This window comes from Gymnoscopelus braueri (assembly GCF_963280865.1).
Source record: "Gymnoscopelus braueri genome assembly, chromosome: 14".
Lineage (NCBI taxonomy): Eukaryota > Metazoa > Chordata > Actinopteri > Myctophiformes > Myctophidae > Gymnoscopelus > Gymnoscopelus braueri.
The window spans coordinates 8,419,273-8,442,045 of NC_137619.1; the positions used below are offsets into that span (position 1 = coordinate 8,419,273).

The window sequence follows — 22,773 nt, forward strand, 5'->3', positions numbered from 1 at the left end:
AACGTAGAAGTATCTTACAATTTGACTTATGTACAGTTAATACATGATGTACTGTACATAGATCCACCTCTAGATACAGATAGGGCAAGAGCACAAATCTTTGTAAAATATATAATATATTTTTTATTGACAATTAAATATCAGACTCAGAAGAGAGAACACGCACACATCTCTCTATGTCTAATAAACATTTTGGTCTGGGTGTGTGTTCTCTTCATTAGGAGGAAAGCAAACAAAAACAGGCAAAAATGTTCTGATTAAAAGCTCACTGCCTGGTTCTAGAATGTGAAAGTCCAGAAAAAACAGACAGGTCATATAACCCAGACACCTTCTCTCCACTTGTGGAATTAAGTATCAACAGGAATCAGCCAAACGCCCATCTGTACAAATAATCAAAAAGTCCCAAGGCAGGTGGTTATAATTTTTACATAACGGACGAAATACTTTGCCATCATAAGCAAAACCCATTCCAGGTTTCTCTGACACATACTGTACATGGAGTATCTAGATTCATACAAAAAGGAAAAGAGAAATCTTTAATAGTTACATTATAAAACTGTCCAGATGATGAGCTTGTGCTGTAACTCATTGCGGTGTTTTCTCTACAGCGCTGCATAGTGCAGGAATAGAGCTAGACCAGTGAGTGGTTCTCAAAGTGTGGGGTACAGGGTACAGTGTTGATTTTGACAGCAAATGTTGTGTTTTAGTCAGTCTTTTGAATAAAATTCCATTTAGTTTTAGTCATATTTTAGTCATCTGAAATATTTTAGTTTTTGTCTAGTTTTAGTCGACTAAATATCATGAGGTTTTAGTCGACTAAATCTACAGTTGTTTTAGTCGACTAAAATGTATTTAGGCGGTGCCTTGATGGCGTCGTAATGGCTGATTTTACACTTGGTTGCATGCTGAAAATAGCCGATCTACAAGCTTGTAGATCTGCTATTTTCACACCCGAACGCAACCAAACATAAAATGACTTGTCTTTTAGTTCTACTGGATCTCGTCCCTCCCTAACATATATAGGTATAGTATAGTTAATATATAGTTAATTTTTTGTTTGACGAAATTGTCAATATATTTAGTCTTAGTTCTAGTCATCACAGCTTAGTTTTTATTTAGTTTGTCAGTGAAAAAAAGGTAGTCGACGACATTTTTTGTCATAAGTTTTAGTCGACGAAATCAACACTGCTTGAGGGGGTTCAAAATAGACCCTTACGGGTCTGTAACTCTGAGTGTACACTCTCATAGTTATGGGGGGGGGGGGGGGCTTGAAATAAAAAAAGAAGTTTGAGAACCATTGTTCTACAGTCTCTGCATAGTGCAGGAATGGCTGGACTAACAAAAGGTTTGAAGACCCACTACCATTTGTGCTCACGACAACACAAACTGAAGATTTGTTCCAAATCCGTACCAATACCGACTGATACCAGCACCAGTTCAGCTATATTCACACTTCACAGTCAATCCCCCAAGAATAATAAATTATAAGATTAACGGTGATATAAATAAAGCCCGACTTATACTTTTGTCAAATGCCGGTGTGTCACACGCCGGAAATAGCCGATCTACAAGCTCACAACGCGGTCTTGTAGGTCATCTATTCTCTGCACACACACCACCAGTTTAAATCATGCTTAAAAAGTGTGAAATCATGCCTGATTTTCGCAAAGCAACGAAAAACTAATCATGCAATGAAAACCAAGAAATAATAATGTACACATTTATCAGTCCCCCTTAAAACTTCTGGTAAAAAGATGCAAACATTGAAATGGAAGTTGCAGTTAGTCACAGTAAACAATGTGTTCTCACAAGTTGCTTAAGTACACTTTAAACACAAATAAATAGTGACAACAGGTGAAACATATACGGTAAAATCCTGAGTGTTAAATCTGAAAGTGTAAATGTGGACCCTCTTTTTTTTCACTCAGGCTTTTGCGGTGTAGAGGGGGGGGGCTGAACATTAATCCGACACTACGTACAGTACATACAGTATATTGCTCCTTATTTCATGAGAGGATTCCTCCAAATTCATACAGAGTTTCACAACACAAGCATTACTACCTCAACAACCATCAGCAATCTTCCACTTCTATATTGATATCAACACTTGGTTAAAAGCTCAATTCACTCCAGTTGCAGTGTCACTGGGGATGGTACGATGTGAAAATTTACATGTCACGATTATTGTGGCAAAAATAATTTGCGATTAACGATGTTATCGTGATAATCAAAACATGCTTAAAATGCAAAACGGTACTTTTGTTTAAGCACTTAAATCCCCAGCATAAATTAGTTTTTTATCACGATAATGATTATCGTCCCATCCCTAAGAGTTACACACGAACAATGTCGCTCTGTCACGCACGAACACTGTCGCTGTCACGCGCACACACACACACACACACACACACACACACACACACACACACACACACACTTGCTGAGGAATTTCAGTCCGAGACATAAATAACAGTATTTCGCCCCAGAATCAGAAGATAACACCACTTACATAAAACATTATATCCCATTGACTTTGTTTCACAGTTCAATAATTCCATTAGGGTTCATGCGAGAAGAATGGGCAGGAACATTTGATCTTGAAAAGGGTTGGAGTGCAAATTTAACCACATTGACCCTGGCGTCGTTTTTCAAAATCTTTTTCAAAACATTTCAAAAACTTGAAATCTACAAGCTCACGTGTTACTATAATACGCGTTGTGAACTTATGGATTGGCTGTTTTTGCCATTTGTTGTAAGACTGTGTACAGGGCTTTATGGTGGTTAAAGTCTTATTGATTGTGGTTGTGCTTAAGATCAGTTAGGGGTACAAACGACTTTCCCATCTCTTAATACAGTTGCTTTCCTAACACCTTTGTTAAAGAACATGTCCATTCGCCTTAGACATTAATGGGAAAATAACGCTGTTTATATTCAAAAGAAAACAATTGGAGGCAAAAACAAAGTGCCTGACCAATGGTTTATATCTGTGGTTCTCAAAGTGGGGTTCAATGACCCTCAGGGTTCCTCAAGGCGGTTCCAAATGGACCCTAACAGATCTCTAACTCTCCAGTTATGAGGGTCCTTGAAATTAAACAGTTTGAGAACCACTGGTTTATATTATTTGATTATTATATCTCAACATCAAACTCTTCTCTTAATTCTATTCATTACAAAATGATCATATCCTCGTTTTTATTACAGCCAATCCGTGCTGTGTAGTTTTCAACTATTTCACAGTACATACTGTACAATAGAACATTGCAAATTCAGAATGGGACATCATATCACATCTGGATATGATCGCCCCCCCGGGCATTTATCATCAAGGCCCGCTTTTTCTTAATTATTACAAAACAAACTCACGTCATAATTTCACATGCATAAAATATAGAAAGTAAAATACAGCAATGCCTACAAAATAACAATCTCTTTGGAAAAGAAGGCTAAAAAAAACAACAGGGTTAATTGTGCATGGTTTTGATTGGAGATAAGAGAGGCCATTCCCCCTCTTTGTGGACAGTGAGATGAGGTATGAGAGAAGTCGGGTGTCGGTGAAATTGCCAGGTCAAGAGGAGCTACATGGAGTTCAACAGGGCAATGAACCGGGGGTCTCGCAAATTGTTATAGCACTGGGGCTGCAACCACCTTATCAATGTGCATCACACCAGCGTTAGTGTTATGCTTAATTCATAGTCTGTCGTATGGTGTCGTCGTGTGCCAAAAAACAGACCATTTACAAGCTCACACAGCGCTTTGCGGTGTTGCGCGCTGTGAGCTTGTAAAATCGCCTATTTTCACCGTGCGACACCGGCGTGTGACGAAGTTTATAAAATCAGGCTTTACTTGAAACATTCAAGAGCACAAGAGCATCACCTTGCCTTAAGGTTCAGGGGGGGAACCCTGCTGCTTCAGAGGGGAAACCCCTGCTGTGCATGACAGGGTCAAGGACGGGTGATGGGTGACATCATCAGCCCCGTTCCCCCATGCTGGAATCTCAGTTGGTGCCAAACCGCAGTTTCGGAGATGTCCTGCTTCTTCTTCTTCTTCTCACTCCATCTTTGACATCTCATACTTTGTAGTCATGATTTCCTGAGAAATGACATGCAACACGTTTAACACGTTATCACAGTCAAGCTCATTTGTCAAGTTGAATGAAAGGAAAACACAAAACAAAAAGAAGAAACACTGGTTTGAACTATGAAGTAATTAAGAGACAACAGCACAAGACGGGGGATAATAACATTTGGCAAGTTATCTATGTCTTATGACTACATATTCGGGCAAGGTTTCAACCTGATTTGACCACCTATCGCTTCCATCACTTCCATTATAAAATTAAGGTTAAATATAAAAAAATATATACACAATAGACACACACACACACACACCTGTTTCTAAATGGCTCGGACCCTACAGTGCCACACCGTAGAAAAACATCACCCCACTGTCGCAGCGGTAGCGGACTGTATAACTAACTAACTGACTGTGTTAACTAACTCATATAATTGCAATGTTTCGGGCATAACTTTCCCATCTACAATCCTATCTAAATAAAGCAAAGTCTGCCCACAAGACATTTTATGAAACAAAAATAATTCATCTATGTTTGTCTAAATGGAAATAGTACTTTCATTCAGGCTTTGTCTCTGCTCGTAAAAACTACATTATCCGGTCAAAGATCCCAGGAATAACATAGATAAAACATGTGGAATTCTAAAGTGAACAGCAGTCAAAAAATAAACTGGAAATTCCATAATGAATTAAAATCTTCAGTGTAATTTATCCATTTGTAACTCTGAGAGGGTACAAATGTGACCAAATGGACCCGTTTGGTCACATTTGTACCCTCTCAGAGATATGATTGTACCGTGTAGGAGCACAATATGATGCATACCTCATCTGAGTCGAGCAGCACTGGCAGAGCTCTGAAACGACAGACAGCAAAGGGAAATCCTGCAATTAAATCCTGCAATCTGGTCATGTATGAAAACATCTAATACACGTGTTTAATGACGATGCTTACACATCTGAGAGAGAGCTGGGAATGTTGTCCTCCACCCACTTCAAGTCCTCATCCTGGACAGGTGGAAAAAAAGAGGAAACTGAGTAAATACTGCCATCTGTTGAAACGTTTAAACCTTTGTACCAAAGGGGGGAAAAAAACAACATTCCATTTGCATAGAATGTGCAATGAATTGGAAGAATCTGACACAGTATCAGTGGATCATTCAGGATTTGAACCAATGAAAATAGTCTCTATTGCAGACACTGAGCCGCTGCTGCAATTTGGTTCAATTTGACTTTGAGGATATATTAACTTGCCTGCCACTGACGAGATTTCTCGTCGGATTCTGCATTGGGGCAGCCTGCCACTGGCGAGATGGACAAGATTCGTGTTTTCAGTGGTTTTCCACTAGATGGCACTGTTCGCTACCCTATGAATGATGCTTTCACTGCCAGATGACGACAGACCCGGAATTGACAATGTAAAAGAAAAAATAACTAGAAAAAGTGCTCCTCGGAGCACAGGTCTCCGCCAGGTTAGGTAGGTTATTGTGGCCTCCTGGTGGCGCTATAATAGGCCAATGTGAAAAGGGTGCCATTTATTCTTAGGCCTTTCACGGCAATCGGACCTTGCATTCATGATTTGAGGCATTTTGTTCCAAAAATTTGTTTTGCTAAATTAGACCTGCTGGTGGCGCTATAACAGGCCAATGTGAAAAGGCTGGCATTTCTTCCTCGGCCTAATGGGAATTTGCGTGTGAAATTGCACGGAAAGCGCAAGCTGTGTTCATGATTTGAGGCATTTTGTTCAAAACGGATCAATCCTGTAAATTTTGGAAGCCAACCTTAGCTAATGAGGATGGAATATGGACAATCGGACAGATCCGTGTTGATCACATGACTATAGAGATACTGTGTACCGATTTGCATGACGTTTGGATAAAATCTGTAGGAGTAAAAGGGTTTTGCACAAATCGGCCTCCTGGTGGCGCTATAACAGGCCCATGTGAAAAATTGCAGAGGTTCTGAATTGGCATCCAGGGAGTGTGCGTGCACAGTTTCACAGCGACCGGGCCAACGGTGCCTGAGATTAGCTGTTCACAGACAGATGGCCGGACGGACACACGGACACACAAACGGACGGACAGGGGGTAAAACATACTCTCTCGCCATGCCTTTCGGCCTGGCGGAGACAATGACACTGACCGGGTTGGCAGCAGGAGACTTTACTGTGCCATTTGAATCACTCTTTGTTGTTCTCAGCTTCATGCCGTCAGCTGTGAATAGAAAATGGGTCAGTTTTAGACTTTTACTGTAGTTCATCATTTCAAAGCAGTGTTTATACTGTTAGTTTGAATGGAGGCATTACCATACCTAAATTTGTATTGGCAAGATATTCTTCTATCTCCTCATCATCGGAGTCATCCATCAACGGAGTAAATGCATATCTGGGGATATTAGAGAGGTCAGTGAGTCAGAAATCCCTACGAGCTACTGCCGTATAACGGGACGTGTAGAAACTGATTTCTGTACAACATAACAGAATGGACTACTTCACACGAAAACAATAAATATACACCAAAGAACACTGTACATACAAAACAGAAAGAGACTACATTTCAATGGAGAAACAGCTAAATGGGATATAGTCTTGCATTACCAAACAATCTGAAATCTCTGTCTACCAATACATCTGGGGCCAGTTGCACCATCTAACGCTAAGTTCAAATTTATCCCAGTTATAGCTTAAACACATTCAATCCGGGAAAGTATCTCTGTCATTTTAGATTTCTTTGGCTATTCAAAAATAGCAGATATACAAGCTCATAGCGTGGCACAGAGTGCCGCGCTATGAGCTTGTAGATCTGCTAATTTTTTTTAAAGTGAAAATTAGTGCAAATCTTTGAATATATATTTTTTTTAAAATATATATATATATATATATTTAAAGATTTGCAAAAAAAATCACATTAAAAAAAAAATATATAGCAGATCTACAAGCTCATAGTGCGGCACTCGGTGCCGCGCTATGAGCTTGTATATCTGCTATTTTTGAATAGCCAAAGAAATCTAAAAATGACACAGATACTTTCCCGGCTAAATGGGTTAAATGGCTTTTTTAAAAGCCATTTAAGCTATAACTAGGCTAAGTTTGAACTTAGTGTGAGGTGGTGCAACTGACTCCTGGGGACTTTAAAATGCACTACATTTTCAGGACGATACGCCTCGACCTTCCAATCTAGTCCTACATTGCGCAGATCAGAGCCAATGGTCACCGAGTTATAGCCATTTGAAGTGCTAAACACTGTATTAACACTGCAGTAGCACCCCATGTGTGTGACTATTCTCATAGTAGCAGACCCCTGGACAGTGTTTGTGCCAAGTTTGGTGTGGCCCAGACGTGGCCCCTGGGAGCCACACATGGCCCATGGTGTGACTATGTTCACGCCAGACCACCGGTAAACAGTGTTTGTGCCAAGTTTTGTGCGGATTGGAGCAACACAGTGTGACACTAAAAACGTTGAGAATCACTGCACTAAATCATGGAGCATCATGTTTGTGCATGTGTTTTATTTAGTGCAAGTACTTGCCTTTGGTTGTTTGCAGATGGTCTCCATAAGAACATGATGACAAGCAGTATGATGGAGAACAAGAACCTCCAGAATGCATCATCTACCCATAACTCTATCCAGTCCTGCAGTAGAATGAATCACATGGACAATGCAACATTATGTTAAAGCTGAAATCAGTCATTTCCCCCCCAAATTTCACCAATTGTGAACACTCCCGCCCCCCTCTGGCAGTGAGAAATACTGCAACTGATTTTCTCCCGACTACAAGCAGCATGGTGCAGCAGACATGGTTTCTTGCTCATTATTCATCAGCTCGGTTTAACCACTTAACCCCTATATGGTTTGTTGACTCGAAAGGGTCTATACATGGCCCCTTCCTTCTTCCCCCTCTACACCAAATCTCCTCCCGAAAATAGCTCACAACGCACATTACAAGCTCACAATGCGTTGTGGCGCGTTGTGGGCTAGGGACCTAAACTTGTGCTGTGGGAGATATCTATTGGGTCGCAGAATTGTGTACAGAAACAACAGAATAACAATGCACTTACATGAGCCAAGTAATGAAAAAAGACTTCACTTTTAAACATAATGCATCGAACTGATTTTTTTTTTACTGATTTAGCGGATAATGAGATGATGTTACGTGCATTTGTTTATGCATGTTTAAGAGCAGCCTGTAGTGGGCCTTATTACATGGTCCAAATCGAATGATGAATAACTATTTATTAACAGAGAAATATCCCAGATTAGAGATTTTAGGAAGAAAAACGAATACAAAAGTGAACGGATACTCACCGACTGACAATCTGCTAGTCTGAACTTTTTTGTTGTCCACACCATGAAAACGATGGAAGCTGAAGAAAAAAGGTTTGAATTTTTCACTATTTTTGTGCAAAACTAAAATATGGCTTAATTTAAGTGGTCAATCATACTAATCGATTTAGTCATTATAAAAGAAAATGATCAAAAAGATTAGAAAAATTCATTAGAGTTGTGTCAATTCATTGATAGAAAATACAAATAATTAAAAACAAAATGAAATTATTCTATTATAATCAAAGAAGTAATCTCTATAGAATAATCGCTAAGAAAATGATTGATAGTTGCAGCCCTACTTTAAGTGCAAAAAGCATCTGTGTTTCATTTTTAGATTTCTTTGGGCTATTCAAAAATAGCAGATATACAAGCTCATTGCGCGGCACTGAGTGCCGTGCTATGAGCTTGTAGATCTGCTATTTTTGAAACGGTTAGGATTTAGAAAACATTTTTAAGAATCGGCCTCAGGTCTTAATGGGTTAAGTGCAAAAAGCATAAGGTGCCACTCACCTAAGACAGCAAATATTAGAGTGTTGGTGAAGTGCCTGTAGAGAGACAACTTGACCGGGTTTCTCCTCAGCTTCAGGGTCTTTATAGTTTGTGCCAGGCTGACAAATATGTTAGTGGCAGTCAAGGTAAACATGGATTTATATATTATTCACTAATCAAAACATCATTATAAAATCAAAGAAATTCAAAATGTTGGCACACAAAACCATAATAATCTTCCATCCACAACATGCCTTTTAGCAGGAGCACCAATGAAGGTTAGGGTGGGTTTTCATGCACGGCCTACACAGTCAAATCCTCAGTGTTCGTTTAACTTTGGAAGAGTGTACAAATGGAAACAAATGGAACCCTTATGGGTCCATCCATATGGTTCCATTTGTACACTCTCAAGTCTTTTAGCACAGTGGTTCTCAACCTTTTCAGGCCGTGACCCCCCCAAAATAATCATATTTGAACTGGGGACCCCCCCCATTTTGTTTGACTTCGTTCCACAGATACATATTGTGAAAATAGCCGATCTACACGCTCACAACGCCTCGTGTTGCGAGGCGTCGTGAGCTTGTAGATCGGCTATTTTCACAATTTCGGCCTCTTTCTTATATTATTTGACAATTTGGCCAATGTTTTATAGTAGTTTGTTGATTACTTTTGATGCAGTATTTTGTCTTTTTCTTTTCTGAGGACCCCCCCAAAATCATGTGGGGACCCCCCTGGGGGTCCCGACCCACAGGTTGAGAACCTCTGTTTTAGCACACCTTATTAAGAACTCTTCGACAGGTGCGTTGGCGGAGGAGCCGCAACGGGTAAAGAGGATGGCACCCTGTCTTCACTTGCTCAATACAGAATGAAGTATTTCATGAATTTTTGGTCATGGAGATGCCTGATTGAAGGTCATGCTTCCGAAACGTTACATATATATTCAATAAAACGTCATTCTGTATTGAGCAAGTGAAGACAGTGTGCATTTGTCTATCCTCGTTACCCGTTACATTAATTAGTTAAATTAACCCTGAGTGCTGTGTGTACAGGGATCTGTCATTCTACATTCTACAGGAGGTGAGGGTAGAGAAACCCCAGACAGACAAACAGGTATCAGCTACACCCAAAGGATATCCACCAACAAAGAGAGGAGTCAAGCAGTGCCAGGGGAATGTTGGCCAGCAGAGCCAGGTCAGAATCTTTGGCCTGAGAGAGGAGGGGGCAGAGGGACCGTCACCATATGAGAGAAGAGATGAGAGAGAACGTCACTATATGACTACTATATGAGAGAAGAGATGAGAGAGAGAGAACATCACTATATGACTACTTTATGAGAGAAGAGATGAGAGAAGGGGACAGCGGGATTGTCAACGCACAGGACAGAAGAAATGACACACAGAGAAGTCACAGGGAGAGGGACCAACATGAGATGAGGAATAGGGCTGGGCAGTTAACTGAAAATATATCAAAACTGATATTTAGAACCAATAACCCGACTTAACCTTGCTTATCTTGATCTAATAATCGAGAAGCGGGGTTTATCAAATTTTCTATAATTTCAACGAATCGACACAAAACAATTCTAATAGATTATTTTATAATCGACTACCATAAATCAATCACAGATATATACAGGGAATGCATTGGTCATGGGACTCGGTAACACGCCGTGCAACTCTTTTTTTGAGCAGGAGCACGCGCACGCATCGATTTAAAATAGGGATGGCCAAATGCAGACATTTTATTTACCGGTTACCGTTAGGCCTTACCGATTAATTAATCGATAACCGTTAAGAAAAAAAATTGTGTAAAAAAAAACAAAAGGCCAAAATACATTTTATTTCAAAGGGCCAAGTCTACACAGTTTGTTTTGTGTCTCCAGCTGAGTTTCTAGTGTCTCTATCTCTCTCTGGAAGAGGTTGCACATGAACTCTGCAGCCGCACTGAGGCGCTCCAACACAAACAATACCAATACAAAGACGAGGAAGAAGAAGAATAAAGTGGAAGTTACATGTGGTTGCAGGTGTACACTTGGCCAAAAAACAATTTAAAACATTTTTGGCCCTTTTTTTTTTACGATTAATCGTTAGTCGTTAGTATTAATCGGTGGACGATTTCTTAACGGTTAACGGTTACCGGTTGGCCATCCCTAATTTAAAACAACCCTTAATTCACACCTCAACAAAGTTTACAAAGGCTCCCGACTGCCGGGTGTCACACCAGCATGACTTAACATAGGAATGAGCCTAGATGCATATCAATTGTCCATTGTGTAGGTGTTAAGCGACGTGTGCGTGACGTCTGCAAGGTGTTGTGAACTTGTAGATGGGCCATTTTCAATATCATTATTTTTTAATTAATTAATTAATCGTAATCGAGGCAAAAGTTTGAAATAATGGTGACATTGATTTGAAGTCATATTGCCCAACCCTAACAAGGATCTTTGACACAGCGAGGTAGACAGATCTTCTTCACCAGAGTGAAACAAAGATGAAAAAAGACCAACCATCCAAAGCAACAAATGAGTTATACTGTTAACTGATTTTCATTAAAAAAAATACCAAAGGGGGATTGCTTTGTAATAACAAAATAATTATCACAGACTACTGGGAATTGTGTTGGGCTTCAGGCAGGGGATGATGTTGAGTATTTTGGAAGGATATGAACCAGACGGAACAGGAGTCAAACACGGCCAGAACAATGGCTGTGATGAGAGATGGGCCGTTGTCTCGCCCCTTAAGGTGAACCAACATCCAAAGCAAGAAATGAATACAAGTCATGGTGTGGAAGTACAGTACACTGCTGCCCACGTTGAAATACTCCAAAAACTATAAACGCAAGCAGACTCAAAACCTCAGGTTTATCTATCTATCAGGTTTATCTAACTAAATATCTGGGCTACATCTGATATATAGCCGAATGAGGAGTCTTTAACCACTTAGCCCTTTATAATTCACTGCATGATGAATGGTGAATGCGTCGTAAGCTTGTAAATCTGCTACTTTCACTATTTATTTATTTATTTCTTAACATTTCTGGCAATTTTGGGATCTCTTTACAAAATGTTTGCCAATAACAACATTGCCAAAATAGGGATGACAGGGTTAAAGTGGTTAAAGATAAGGCATGAATCCAACAGAAACACCATTTACAGCCTTTTTTCTGTGGGGAGAATTGACTGCACTTTCATAATGACAAGATGATAAGAAGGTTTCTCTCACCCCGGTAATCCTCAGAACGCCTTCGATACTAGCGAAGCCGAAGTACAAGACGCCGAGCCCCACCACCCTGTGCATCACTGTTCCCAGGCGAGGTCTATAGGCAGAGAGATTCACACACAAACATGAAGCCATTACCTGATGTAAACATTACATTTAGAGGTGCTCTGATTGATCAGGCTGACTGATATAAATTGGAAGATTTTGACTCCAAATGGCGTGATTTGGTAATCGTCTGACTAAGTCGATCGTTAGCAATTAACCCGTTCAAGCCGGGGACGCATCTGTGCCATTTTAAGATTTCTTTGGCTATTCAAAAATAACAGATATACAAGCTCATAGCGTGGCACCGAGTGAGCTGATCTATGAGCTTGTAGATCTGCAATTTTTTGTGCAAATCTTTGAATATATATTTTTTAAAGCGAACAGTTGTAAAATATTTTGTTCCAGGGACCCCCAAGAAGCAAAGATTTGAGTTACAAATGTTCGATTTAAAAAATATATATATATTCAAAGATTTGCACACATTTTCACGATTTATTTCAAAAATAGCTGATCTACAAGCTCATAGCTTGTATCATTGAGCTTGTATATCTGCTATTTTTAAATAACGAAAGAAAGCTAAAGTGACACAGATGCATGCCCGGATTGAATGGGTTTAGAGAGATGTTATGATGTTATAATGAGTGGACAAACCTTAAATCAAACCACAAGTCTATGCAAAGACAGAAAATGGTGATCGGTATCTGATGCAAAAAAACTCCTGATTGGAGCATCCATGATTACATTCTATGAAGGTTTTTCATATGGGCGGTAACATGTGTATAATGCATGGCTTACTTTACGATGCCGTAGCCAAGGCTGACAATGATGACAAGCAACCTGGCCAAGGTTCTCTTGAGGGCGGAGACCAGCTCAGCGAAGATCAACAGGCCTGGGGCTTAAAAGACAAAGAGAAAATTTCTGAATTTCACACACCGACATGAGGGAAGTGGCTTGGCATCAGTGGCAGAAAGTAAACCAAGTACATTTACTCAAATATTGCATCGTGACACGTTGTGAGCTTGTAGATCAGCTATTAAAAAGAAAGAAAAAAAAACGTTGACACATTTTCAAAAACATTTAGTACTTTTACGTTGGTACTGTAAGTATATTTTGCTGCCAATACTTTTGCACTTTTACTGATTTTTTAATACAAAGTATTTCTACATTTTGACATTGCTACTTTTACTTAAAAAGGGATAGTTTACTCCCTAAATTACTTTTTTTCCAATCGATTAGTCACCCCATGGAGAAGCCAATAATTTGACTTCTCCAATGTTGAACCAATGTTAGAATAGGTTTGCACCACACCTTTTTACTCAAAAGGTGTGGTTTTACACCTTTTTACTATAACTCACTCTGTATAAACCAGGCTCCCTAGCTCAGGGATTAGGAGATCTGAGGTGGGTGATGCAAATCACACTATTTATATGTATATCAGGCTCCATAGCTCAGGGGTTAGAGCACTGGTCTTGTAAACCAGGGGTCGTGAGTTCAAATCTCACTGGGGCCTAGACAAAATCTTTATTTGTAAGAGTAGCCATAGCTAACTGGGTTTGAGAGGCTTTCTTAATCGTCATGGCCTTGATGTGCTCAGTCTTGAGTTGTCCCTGAGCAAGACACCCACTTAAAACATGTACTTAGTTGACCGGAATCCCCCAGGGGTCTATACATGGTGTCTCCTACCAGAACCGCTGCCTGCCGGTCATCAAATTATTGGCTTAGGAACGCGACAAAAACAAAACAATATCCATGAATTTAAGTCTCCATGGGGTGACTAATCGATAGAAAAAAGAAAGTCTGAGTACTTCTTCTACCACTGCTTGGCATAAAGCGACAACGGTTAAGAGGCAGAAACTCACAGGCAGAACCGACGGTGTTGGTGTTCTCATATTCGGCGCAGAAGACCGCCTTCTCCACCATACCCAGGAAGATGACCCCCGCTATCCAGAACTGGATCCTCAGGAGGTCCTTCCAGTAGCAGGCCGCCCACATGAACCACAGCAAGGCATACAGGATGTACACCACACACATCACCATGTAGAACTACACACATACAAACAATGGCTTTTAGATAGAAATTATATACAAAAAGGCAAAGTTCCAGTGAGGCCAGATGGCTATCAGAAACACTGGAAATTATAATGTTTATAAAGTGTTAGCCTGGGTTACACTCAAAGCATGGCATGAGACAGACTGTTTTTTTTTTGTTTTCCTTCTCCCGTTTTAATAAAAGCTTGCATAATTCAGCTCTTCTCATGACAATCCTTGATAGGGAACATGGCAGGAGCAGTTTTCTGTTACACTATGTTGTAATGCAATAATATAATAATATATAAATGGGGATCACATTACTGAATTCACTTACGATCATGAGAGGATATTCTGTGATGGAAATGAATCCGTGGGTGCCTTTCATGATGATGTCAACTGGAAAAGCAAAATCGAGGATTATTTGAAAAGTAAGTAACATTACAACGAAAACTAGATTTAACTATTAAAGGCTTTGATTCTCATGAATACTAATTATCATTTACTTTACTTATGATTTCATGCGAAGCTGTATTATCAAACAGTTTGATAATACAACCACTTTCATTATATAGGTGACATTTTTCAAAAACAGTAAAAAATTGCCGATCTACAAGCTCACACAAGACAACATGTCAGGAAATCATCAGTGTCATTTTTATTGTTGGCAATTCAAAAATAGCAGCTCTTTTTGAACATTTTTGAAAAATCTTGAAAGGGTGAGAACTACTGATTTAGAAGGCATTTGCAGAATCGGCCTCAGGTCTTAATGCGTTAAGTCATTGGTTCTCATAGAGCTTGTAGAGCTTGTAGAGCTTGTAGATCTGCTATTTTAGAAAAATCTTGAAAATGTGTGCAAATCTTTTTTTTTTTTATGTTTAAAGGCAAACACAAATCTTTGCTTCTGGGGGTCCCTGGCACAACATATTTTCAGGTGGGGGTCTGTGGCCAAATACATATCAACTTGGGGGTCCTTAATCTGAGTTCCCAGAAGTTTTTCGCCTCGCATACAAACGGGAGCTGCGAGGAACTTCTGGGCCAAAGCCCTGGTATTTGTGGGCGGGATGTAACTTACGCTCAGAATCTGAGCGGACACGCCTCTTACCGGTCTACTCGTCTAAAAAGTCCGACGAGAGGCAAACAGCAGTACACAACAATGGCGGCCGCAATTTCTCAAGGGGAAATTGCTTCCCGTCGCTCCTATTTACATGTAAGACCCACTGCATGTGGATCCCGCCCCCTTTTCTTTATTGGCTGTTGATTTGAATCAGAAATCAGTGGCCGCGCCCCTGCTGTCCAGGCTTTGAGCCGAAGCCTCCCAGACTAGGGGGTCCTTGGCACGAAACCACTGGGTCAAGCGGTTAAAGGAGCTATTCATTCATTCAACTGACCTGTTAGATTCCAGTTGGCCTCGGGTTTATTTGAGGTGATCTTGACGACCAGTAGATACGGCCCATCCTTCCATGTGGTGGCGATAGTGTCATCTTTCAGCCTCGTACTACTGTCCACATCGCCACTGCTGCTGCTGCTGGCAAACTCTTCAGTTATCCAGTAATTTTCATCCTAGAAAATCACAAAACGTGTATAAAGTACGGGTAAAACTAATCGATTTTTTTTTTTTTCTTCATTCAACCTTTATTTAAGATTCTCGGAGAGATCAATTGAGGGAGACCCTCATTTACAATGATGCCGAGATTACACACATATAAATAACATAAGAGTAACAAGAGAAAACAATAAAGTTGACACAAACAGTTAAAACAATTGCATGTTAACATCAATCAGTTAAAACAGTTGCATACAGGTAAGACACGGTTATTATATAGATTCCTAAAATGGCCAATAGATACTAGGGTATTCAATTTAAGCTCTTGTTGCAAGAGGTTCCAAGACTCAGGTGCACCTTTAATCTATTGTCGTGGCAGAAATCCTATGTAGAAGAGACACCTATACAGGGGTGAAATCCTATGTAAAACTAGAGAAAGAGGATAGGGGTTAGAAGGCCTCTAGACAGCAGAATATTGAGTAAAAGTATTTATGCACGAGGAGTAGATGGTGGAACATCTACTCTGAGTTCAGCAAATATTCAGCTCCAATAGGCAAGGGTCTGAAGTCATTTCTGGGAAAAACCCGGGAAGAGAGCCGTTGAACGTTCCCATAAGAGGGTGACATTAAGTACACAAATCAAATGTTGTCATATCAGTGAACTCTTATTTCTTGGAAAAGAGGTAATTTATATGAAGATGTCATGTGCCTAATAGATTGAGAAATGGCCAGACATGAATGAGGGCGCCCGACCAAAATGCCTGAGTCAGATAAAAAGCATAAATACAGAGTAAAGTAAAGTAAATTCTGTTTGTAAGCTGACTGCACGCAAATAACCTGAGATTGAAGATCCACCTCGACTTGTATCCTTCCATTCACCTGGTGAAAGAGAATCCTAGTCTACAGGTATCCACTATTATACTATTATTACAAAAAGTATCTATAATTTAATACAAATAATAATTCATAATCAATCCCTATCTTGGGCATGTCATTATAGCTGAACAGTGTTATTTTGTACTTCGTCATACAATGGTGTTCTGCAAAAATTGTGAAGATAGCCAATCTACAGCTCACAGTGCGTTGAGTACTAATATCAACGTGTTGGCACTGATGTCAAGCTATCATCAAAACCACAATTAAGTAAAAGTTCCTCTCAAGTTCACGGTCTGATCTGAAGTCCACAATTAAAAAATAAAGTCAAATGTCTTCTTACCGGTGGGACCCCCTCGGTGGGGGGCGACACTTTGCGTGGCTGGGCCTTGGCTTTCTGAAAGATACAACAAATGCAGAAAGGTGTGACTTGCCATAAAGCTCAACAAACTACATTAGAGAGTAAAGTGAAATTAAATTAAATTAACTTCATGTATGAGTGAATACACCCCCATTTTCAAACATAATGCATGCTTGATATTTGCTGCTATTTGATATGCCTTTATTTACTATTACACAAGACTACACACTTTATATATATATATATATATATTTGTTTTGATATTGTTGCTCTATTCTTATTTTACTTTAAATGTAACTGTAATTTGTGGGTAGCTTCAGCTTGCCACAAAAGATTATTTCACCCACTCTGACACCTGTAAACTTGTGATATGACAATAAAGTTGAGTTGAAGTGGTCTTACGCGGAGCATGGTGAAGGAGTGCAGTCCACTGTTACACGTTAAGGGGCTGTGTTTGTGCTCAATGTATTCTCCTGGTCCCAGGGGGTTCGGGTCCATGCTCTCCCCCCGACTCAAAGGTGTTTTCTCATACATTTCCTGAGTAAAAAGACAAGCCGTGATTCACATGACCAATGAAGCTCCAATAAAGACCCAAAGCTTAGTCCAAGAGTCCTAATGAGTACAAGTGGAACAAAGTGCTGTGAGTGCTGCTTTACTCACGTCAATGTTATTGAATTCATTGTGACAGGGGTAGAACTTTAAATACCAATGGATGGTTAAATTCACCTCTTCTGGACAGCCAAAGGACACGACTGACAAATGGAGACAAAAGCGTTCGTTTGAATGAAGAGCAATCATGAAATCCATCCAATCATTAAAGATGTCCACAATACCATTTTTTAAATCTATCTAAATAATATTAACCCATTAAAACCAGGAAAGCATCTGTGTCATTTTAGACTTTTGCATTGGCTATTCCAAAATAGTAGATGTACAAGCTCACAGCTCGTCACTTCGTGCCGTGCTGTGAGCTTCTACATCTGCTATTTTTGAACATTTTTTTAAAGTGTGAGAACTACTGGTTTAGAAGGCGTTTGTAGAATTGGCCTCAGGTCTTAATTAACCTCGCGTCACCAGTCTTTCCACCTCGGAGGAAAGCCTGGTATGCGTTACTAAAGACCCATATGATCCGGTCTAGGCCACGCCTACTGGAAGAAAAAAAAAATCCTCTTTCCGGATTGTCGCGATCCGGTTTTGCGGTGCCGCTTTGTTTTGGTTCCCCAATCCCTATTTAAATGGAATAGAATTTCCCCTCGGGATAATACGGATAATACAGACGCTAAATAGTCTCCGGAAAGTACACTCACATTTATATTAAAAAAATAAGCTAAACTACGCCGCATCAAGGATTTTATAGGACGGACCTATTTTGGGGAGAGACGTCTTTCCGGTTTGTCGCGATCCGGTCGGCTGATGACGCGGATGACGCGCCCAGTGACGTAGGGCTACTTCCGCTCCTGACCGGATCATATACCCGAAAAGGAATGCTGCCCAGGCTAGGTCTTAATGAGTTAAAGCCTATATACTTTGTTGTACACTGCGGCTTGCTTGATGCAGTCATACGACAAAGTATAAAAGAGCCATAATTAATATCATACAGCCTACCTTTCAATTTAATATCAGTGTCTTTGTACATTGATTTCCTCAACAGCAATGGTCTTGAGGTCTGTGAAGGAGAGAGAGAGGGAGGGAGAGACAGAGAGACAGAGAAACAGCCAGAGAGAGAGGGAGAGAGAGAGAGGGGGAGAGAGAGAGAGAGAAGTGTGAGACAATCCCCTGAACACCAGCATCTCACCTTTCACTGCAACAGGATATAGAGCCAGCAGGCAGGGCACAATCACAGTGGAAAAAACTGGAACTTTTTTTTACTACACTGAATTATTGATGAAGGCCAGATAGTTCTCCTTCACTATGTCTTAATGTTAAAGGACGACTTCACCCATTTTCAACCTATCGTCATATAATTGGTCCTCAATAATGCTCATGATAAAAAATGGTACCATTTCTTTCTACTTGGTCTGTATCTCAGTGGAGGGCTGTGGACAGTTCAGAGTCCCGTCTACCAGTGACATCATCGATGGGGAATCCAAGCTAATAGAAATCGCAGGCTTTCTATTCCTGGAAAGTTGCAATGCAATAATAGAAGCCATTGTTCTCGCGTTACTAAAAATCAAAATAAAAAATGTGAAATCTTGTTGGAAAAATAAATCCTGCCTAACGATGATGTCACTGGTAGACAGGTTTCTGAACTGTCCACGGCCCTCTTATGAGACACAGACCAAGTAGCCAATAATTTGATGACCAGCGGACCGGTAGGCAGCGGTTCCGGTAGGAGACACAAAGGAGACTCTTTGTTTCTCCTACCGAAACCGCTGCCGGTCATCAAATTATTGTCTTAGGAATGCAACAAAAACCAAAAAATATCCATGAATTCAGGTCTCCATGAGGTGACTAATCGATAGGAAAAGTCATTTTGGGGGTGAACTATCCCTTTAATACTGATTACTGCAAATTTCAATATAGCCTACTGATAACTTAGGAAAAAACAGGAAAGTACGCTTTCAAAAAGGATTACCGTAAAAAGAAGTAACACGGAGTCAGTCTTAAATAATAATCAGGTTTACTTAATTATTTGCACAAGAGAGACAAGGTGGTACAGCATAAAAAATATTCTCTACTGGTAATACAAAATGTTCATCAATATAACAGACAGTTTATCTTTCATTAAGCCCACCCCACAATATAATATCAACATGAATAGGGGCGAGGGCTCATCTTGGTGGCAAGGTTGTCTGTGCTAAGGCAATAAACTGTAGCCACAACTTTCATGGGTAAGAAAGAGTAGGCCAGGGAGCAAGGACATCTTATATCAGTACAGAACTGTCCCTTCTGAGCTAAATACATCATACTTTATGCAATTATCCAAAGTGATACAATACAATAATCATAATCTAATACACTATGGATTATAAATTATCTATCACCTACTATGTCCACCAAAAGTGTTAATTTATGCTTTTGTAGAGCAAAGAAATGTAACCAAATGGACCTGTTTGCTCTCAGGGTTAAATTAGAATATGAGTGTAGGTGATGTATCCCATCTGTCATTGGTTGGCCCTTCATAAAGAGATATTGAGGAGGGGGGGGGGGGGTATTTATTGTCGTTTAAGATGAGTGCACAGTGGTTCTCAACCTTTTCAAGCTTCGACCCCCCAAAATAATCATATTTGAACTAGGGACCCCCTACCCTGATAACTTATCAGGGCACTAGAGGTGATATACACATGAATACATGCATGCATGCATACATACAGGGGACATACTGTACAGACAAATGCTGTTTTACACAGCTGGCCCCTTCACATAAGCATGTGGAATAGTATAGAGGCATTACATTTTTGTTTGACTCGGTTCCACAGCTAAATATTGTGCTAAAATAGCTGATCTACAAGCTCACAAAGCCTCGCAGCGAGCTTGTAGATCAGCTATGTTCAGTATTAAGTATAGTTTGTTGTTTACTTTTGATGCAGTAATGGGTCTTTTTTTCCATTTCATTTCTTTGATTTAAAAGTGCTTAAATTGTCACTTCACTGTCATCTGGGAACACCCCCAAAATCATGGATCCCGACCCACAGGTTGAGAACCATTGCACTAACTCTGTGTCTCTCACAGATAGGGCTGCCTAGCAAAAGGCTTATTAACATCATCACCACCATTATAATCTGGCTAAATTAAACCGGCTAATTGCTAATAATGATGACAGCCACAAGGCGGCTAACCCAGGGCTAAAGAACTAGTAGTGTTGGTCTGTCAGCCACAGTGATTCTCGGCAAAGCAGCCATAATGTGACAACAAGTTAAGTTGTCATACAGGGACTCCAGTCACTCTGCAACACATTCCTTCAATCAAGTCACAAGCATTACATCTGCCTGCTGGCGGTTTTAGCACAACAAGCTAGCAGTGTTGCCAGGTTTGGAATGAAAACCAAGCCCAAAAGAAGCGAGCCCGGAATTCGCCCTGTAAACATAGATACATTGGGCTATTTTCAAAGAAATCTTGAAGAAAATTTGAAAAATGTGGAATATTTTTTTGAAACATTTTAAGAACATAAGAACACAAATCTTGTATGGGTGGGGTTGGGGGGTGGGGTCCCTGGCACAACATATTTTCAGATGCGGGGTCCTTGATATGAAAATGTTTGACTTTGAGAACCACTGGTTACAACAACCAACCATAATAAAAAATAATAATAAAAAACAAGACCAAATAAGCAACTTAATTACTACACCCAAAAAAACAATATTTACAAGCAACTTGACATTTAAAAAAAACAAGCCCAACGTCGCTTATAATAAGCGGACATGGCAACACTGCTGCCCATAACATATAGAAGCATTATAATGCTGTTTGTTTACTCACGTTGACAAGGGCAACGGTCCACTGTCCCGGCTCTGGGGCGCCGGTGACAGGGTCCCCCTGGCTCAGAAGAATGGTGGTCAACAGATACAGGATAAAGGGACTGGAGGGACACACACACATCCTCCACGTCCTCATCTTCACACCGACAGCCATGATAATGGTGATCACCAGTGTTGCCAGTTTTTGCGAGAGAAACAAGCAACCAGGTCTATGAAAAAAAAAACAAGCCCAAAAGAACCGAGCCCTGGCTTGGCCATATACATTGGCTATTTGAAAATAGCCGATCTACAAGCTCACAACGCGTCGCGATGCAACGCGTGCTGAGCTTGTAGATCTGCTATTTTAAAAAAAAATCTTGAAGTAAATAAAAAAAAAATGAATATTTTTTGAAAAACTGTTAACAACACCAATCTTGTATGGGGGGCCGGGGGGCCCCTGGCATAAAATGTTTTCAGATGGGAGTCCGCAGACAAAATCATATTAATTTGGGGGTCCTTGACTTGAAAATGTTTGAGAACCACTCGCGTAAACGACATTACGAAACAAGCCCAAATAAACAACTACACTTTAGAAACAAAGCAACAACAAAAAAAGCAAGCAACTTTACAGAAAAACAAGCCCAAAGTCGCTTATAATGAGCAGACATGGCAACACTAGTGATCACAGCCTGACGCGCATGCACGCCACAACACCTGAGAAACACGTCACATAGGGTGCGTTCGGAAATACAGCACTGAGCGCACTGGCCAATACAAACTAATAGGCGAGTGCGCTCCGGTGTGCAATATCCGAACGCACCCATAGAGACACTGTAGTCACTTTTCCAAGCTTTTCCTCCGAGGTGGAAAGACTGGTGACGCGAGGTTACTTAAAAGCAAAAGCCGGTTTTGTAGGTCTCTGTATGACGGTGCCGTTCTACAAATTGGTGCTTAGCTTGACTGCGCCTCACCCAACAACTAGTCAACTAGGCCTAGGATCGTTGGAGACATTGATTGATTGATTGATTGATTGATTGATTGATTGATTGGTTGATTGATTGATTGATTGATTGATTGATTGATTGATTGATTGATTGATTGATTGATTGATTGATTGATTGATTGATGTAATACTTTATTAGAAGTTTGCAGAAAAAAGCACATGAAAGTAGCCTATAGTTCAATACAAGGTCAGCTAATAGGAATTAAAAAACCCAAGAAAGCCATTGGCTTGTTTCCATTGGGTCCTTTGTACTCAATTCATAGTGAGATTAAATGACAGACAGATATACACTACGCAGAACATCAGTTTAAAAAATAAGAAAAAAAATATGTACAGTAAACAGTTTGAGGAGGAGGGGGGGCTAGGTTATGACTTTTACAGGAGCAAGTTTCGAATTGCTACCTGCCTGATACCTGCAAGC

The 22,773-nt window shown here is 40.2% G+C and overlaps 2 protein-coding genes across 3 annotated transcripts in view; one reads left to right on the forward strand and one right to left on the reverse strand.

The window, feature by feature from the left end:
- The window catches only part of fbln7 (fibulin 7), a 156,552-nt gene that overhangs the window by 31,212 nt on the left and 102,567 nt on the right, over nucleotides 1-22,773 (forward strand). The window lies entirely within an intron of this gene.
- Nucleotides 98-21,524, reverse strand: tmem87b (transmembrane protein 87B; the record flags this gene model as incomplete). Of its 2 annotated transcripts, XM_080449465.1 has the most annotated exons (19): nucleotides 98-4,089; nucleotides 4,895-4,925; nucleotides 5,024-5,076; nucleotides 6,211-6,281; nucleotides 6,379-6,452; nucleotides 7,596-7,699; nucleotides 8,373-8,431; nucleotides 8,904-9,008; nucleotides 11,542-11,617; nucleotides 12,104-12,197; nucleotides 12,941-13,040; nucleotides 14,005-14,188; nucleotides 14,511-14,572; nucleotides 15,565-15,736; nucleotides 16,935-16,988; nucleotides 17,355-17,489; nucleotides 17,613-17,704; nucleotides 18,558-18,618; nucleotides 21,372-21,524. In XM_080449465.1, the coding sequence occupies 19 exons, from the start codon at nucleotides 21,522-21,524 to the stop codon at nucleotides 4,048-4,050; spliced, it is 1,722 nt and encodes a 573-aa protein (XP_080305591.1). In that variant the 3' UTR covers nucleotides 98-4,047. The 2 variants fall into 2 exon arrangements, with proteins under 2 accessions (XP_080305591.1, XP_080305592.1); XM_080449466.1 differs by lacking the exon at nucleotides 11,542-11,617 and having other exon boundaries at nucleotides 8,904-8,982.